The sequence below is a fragment of the Austrofundulus limnaeus genome, unplaced genomic scaffold, assembly GCF_001266775.1.
Source record: "Austrofundulus limnaeus strain Quisiro unplaced genomic scaffold, Austrofundulus_limnaeus-1.0 Scaffold113, whole genome shotgun sequence".
In the NCBI taxonomy this organism is placed as follows: Eukaryota; Metazoa; Chordata; class Actinopteri; order Cyprinodontiformes; family Rivulidae; genus Austrofundulus; species Austrofundulus limnaeus.
The window spans coordinates 118,349-122,554 of record NW_013952515.1 but is presented as its reverse complement, the minus strand read 5'-3'; the positions used below and the strand labels follow the sequence as shown (position 1 = coordinate 122,554).

At 40.5% G+C, this 4,206-nt stretch overlaps 1 protein-coding gene across 1 annotated transcript in view; it reads left to right on the top strand.

The window, feature by feature from the left end:
• dmrt2b (doublesex and mab-3 related transcription factor 2b) overlaps nt 1–1,215 on the top strand; it is a 5,818-nt gene extending 4,603 nt beyond the window's left edge. The window contains exon 5 of the mRNA XM_014014270.1: nt 196–1,215. Coding sequence (XP_013869724.1) covers nt 196–1,043 — 848 coding nt within the window. The 3' untranslated portion in view covers nt 1,044–1,215. The remainder of the gene's footprint in view (nt 1–195) is intronic.
• The last annotated feature ends 2,991 nt before the right edge of the window (nt 1,216–4,206 follow it).

Genomic DNA, 4,206 nt, shown 5'->3' with positions numbered 1-4,206 from the left:
GTTTTGCTCCTCAGCATGGCTTCATAAAAACGCTGCAGGATTTCTCAAACATGCATGAATGAGTCAGAGCAAGGCTTTGGGCATGTTTTTTATGAGAATATAACATCATAACATGATATAAAACTCAAAAAAAGTTGATTTTACATGATATCGCCCCTTTAACAGGAGAATGTGGCTTTGCTCTCCCATGTTCAGGCTTCAAACCCGCGACGCCTCCGGARTGCGACGCGTCCCGCTGGTCCAAGCAGCCACAGCGTCACCAGACGCACTTCCCGTGCCCCTCCATCAGCGCCCGCATGAGGAAGAGGCGAGCCTTCGCCGACAAGGAGCTGGAGAACGTGATGCTGGAGCACGAGCTGAGACAGAGAGAGCTGCAGAGCGACTTCCCGTTCCCCTCCGCRGGTCTCGTTCCCCTGCTTCACCCCCCGCCTCTGCCCATCTCCCCCGGCCTGCACGGCTGCAGCAAGGACTCTTCCTCTGCAGGGGCGTCCAGCTGCGTGCCTGAATATAAATATGAGCCTCTTTGTGAATGTGGCCTCCAGTTTTATGAGCTCTTCCACCTAAAGAGCAGGTCCTCCACGGGAGGCGACTATAATGACTTTTTGTTATGCCAAAGCTCCGCACAACATGTAGAGGATAAGGAGGCGCAGAACAGCTGGAAAGACTGCGTGAAGAAAAAACAGCTCGATCTCATGCCTCTGCCGTCACAACAAAGGCTCAAAAATGAGTTCAACACCGTGCCACATGTTGGTTTTCTCAAACCGGGCTCAAAACAGACAGAAATAACGAAGTCAGATGGCTCTTCGGCAACTGCAGTCTCTATTTTTAGATCAGATCTGTGCGTTGTGGCTGCATCAGACATARCGCCACACAACAGGACTTTTGATCCCAGACCTCTGGCGGCTCGAGGCTGGATCACAGACCCTCTTTCCCCTCATGCAGGTCCTCGTGCCGACCCAGAGGAGAGTCCTCAGCGCAGCTCGGCGAGGACTGCGACTGTGAGGCCTCTGCCGTTCTCTGTGGAGGCTCTGCTCAGGGCCTGACAGCCAAATGGAAAGCAGACTTTAGTGCACTTTGTTATGTATGAACTTGAATTCAAGGCTACGGATATAAGAAATGCAYCTGTATACACATTTTGCAACATAAATGTATTATTTAAAGTGCCTGTGACATGAAATTTTTWAAATAAATATAAAGGCATTATTGGAAAGATAACATCAATAACGTTTTGCAAAAATAAATTCCCGCTGCTGAGATGAACAGTTGTTGAGACATTTCCATTTGAAGTAACAGGAAGTGATGTTAAAGGGGAACGTCTGCATGGGTTAGAGCCAAGGACACAGACTGTAGAGAAGAATCTCGTGTTTCTTTAATATTTTGAGTCACTATCAAAAGCTGCGTTTCCATTGGCCATGAAAATGCGCAAATTAGAATTTTGAAACTAAATTTGCTCAATGGAAACACGTCAATTTCGGGAAAAAAGTATGCTTTTCGACAAAATGTTTTTGCGCTAGGTTGAGGTGGTTTTTCGGCCGCATCAAAATTGGTGTTTTTCACAAAACTGCAATGGAAACACATTTTTCGCATCACGGGAGTCAGGTTATCAACAACCGGTTGTTTCTACTGGTGAAAAAGACGATGACGAAGAAGATAACAGGAAGTAAAAGTAGTAGTAATATCACAGAAGTTGTATAAAATCGTAAACTCACCGACTACAATTTCCCAAAAACACAGCATACGTAGCTGCTCCCAAGTAGGGACTTGTCGCTGGAAAGTCTCGATAAACGACTCCGACGTCTCCTCTGATGATGAGCGCTAGTGTCGTGGTAGCAACATGCTATGTGTTTACATCCATTGCCGCCATGTTTGTAATGACTTATCGCGAGAACAAATGTATTCACGCGTGACTTTAATAGCATTTCTTACTTAATGGAAACACCGCAGTTGCGAAACTTTGCTTTTTTTTTACATTAACAGAATATTGACAAAGTTTTGCGCACATTTGTAATGGAAACTCAGCTACAGAGAGATGAAGACGAGTCAGAGCTCAAATAATATAATTTCAATAACCAAAGACTAGAGAGTTCTATTTCTTAAATAGTTCCCCTTTGATGTCACTTCCTGTTTCACTCTGGCTGATCCAAGTTCAAAAGAAAATTGGCCATTTATGTGACCAAATGGGTAAAAATCACATTTTATGCAAGGTTTCTTATATAAAAATGTGTTTGTATTTGATGGACAGGTATGTCACAGGCACTTTAAGCTTTAATGAATATAGGATTCTTACAATTTTGCGTTACTCACCAAAGTATTACACAGACAAATCCAAATATTCTACTCAATATATATTTTTGCATAAGTCGTCTTAACGATTCACTTCTTTTGTCTCACCAGCATCCTATGCAGTGCAATAAATATGAACTCTCACTTTTTTATAATCTATATTTGTTTTTCTTTACAAAATACCACCAAAATTTATGAAATAAACAAAGCACGTCTCTGTATTACTTCATTAAGGTGTGAATATTTGTTTTTTAAAGCTGCTCACAAATCTTTCCCAAAAAAATAACAATAAAAAGAACAAATTTAAACTAAGAATTGAGACTTAAATGTATGATATATTTGCATGTGTTATCTGCATTTTTTAAACTATTTTCTTCATAAGACCCATTTCAACAGTGTCGTAAATTATGTTATTGTGACATGATGATGTAAAACTCCCTAATTATTTACCGTACTGTTTCATATCTCATGCTGTATAATTTCCTCTCGTCGACAGGTTGAGAAAAGATGAAAAAAAATCACCAAACTTGTCTTGAGGAGTGTTACCATTGTTCTTCATTGTCTGCAGAGGTTGACGCCAGTTGAGTTTGTTTGAACATGCATTTGATCAATATCCACTTTCTTACCCTTTCTCTCCTCCAAGATTTTTCCTTTCTTTCTGCTTCGTAATCTTGCGCAGATGAAGGTCAGATACTTTTGACAACTCTGGACCTCGTGGCGTCAACACTGAGGCGATAACCGTCTTTGTTTATGAATGTCAGCCAGCATATCGGAGCTCCTCTTTCCTCATCTTTTCACATGCAGACAAGGAGGACGATCGGCACCAAGAGAAGAGCTTCTTCAGTAATAAAGCACAGATCTGTGTCATGTATACAATATAAGCTTCATAGAGTTTTCACCATGTTGATAAAAAGCACCAGATAAGAATCTATGTAAAGACAGGAGTTAACCTTTTCATTTGGCAGAGTTATTTAAAGCTAATTTATTAATTTCCCTCATGTTCAGCCGTGGAGTATATTAATATGACGTGTTTAGTGGCTCAAGACAGCGGCCCTGCTCTAAGATGCCACTCATGTGCGGCTGGGATTCACCCAGAAACACACAGATTAGCTGTAGTGCTCTACGCTTTATTGGTTCGATCTTATTTGTAATCGTTCATTAGCGGGTTTTTTGCGAGACGGAGAAGTCAAAGGGTGTCGTCAGATTCAGATCGGTTTGCTGACAAAGCAGTGTAAACAGGCTGGAACACGTTTCTGAATACAGAACGGCTCCAAAATGTCTCCTGGGTTCATACCCTCTGCCCTCTTTGTGCATTCATGCTGTTCTGTTCCTGCACTCATTTCGATTTCAGCACAACTGATTTCACTCATTCGTGGCAAAAAAAAGAGCCTCTGCTTATTTTTATCTTGCAGACTTCATCGGCTGTAGAAATGATGAGAAAGATTAGACAGCTGAAAAGAAAATAAAAAATAGAAGAGACAGAGGGGACTTGTCAAAGAGCCAGGCAACATGCTATCTGGGATGAAGACTTTCTATCAGTCTTCACATTCACCTCAACACTTATACTTCAAACCAGACCCGTCTTTCTTTTCTGTTTGTAACTAAATCTTCTGTCTACGCCTCGACAAGAACATACGTCAGTGTTAAAATATCAGGGTGATAGAAAACCAAGCATTTCAATTTAATTCTCAATGCATTTGATTAAACTAAAATTTCATCCTTGAGCTTAAACTTTATAATAAATACAGATGTTCAAAAAATTATATGCATTTCCTGCAAAAGTGCAGTATGAATGCTTATACAGGTGCTGGTCATAAAATTAGAATATCATGAAAAAGTAGATTTATTTCAGTAATTCCATTTAAAAAGTGAAACTTGTATATTATATTCATACATTACATACAAACTCATATATTTCAAATG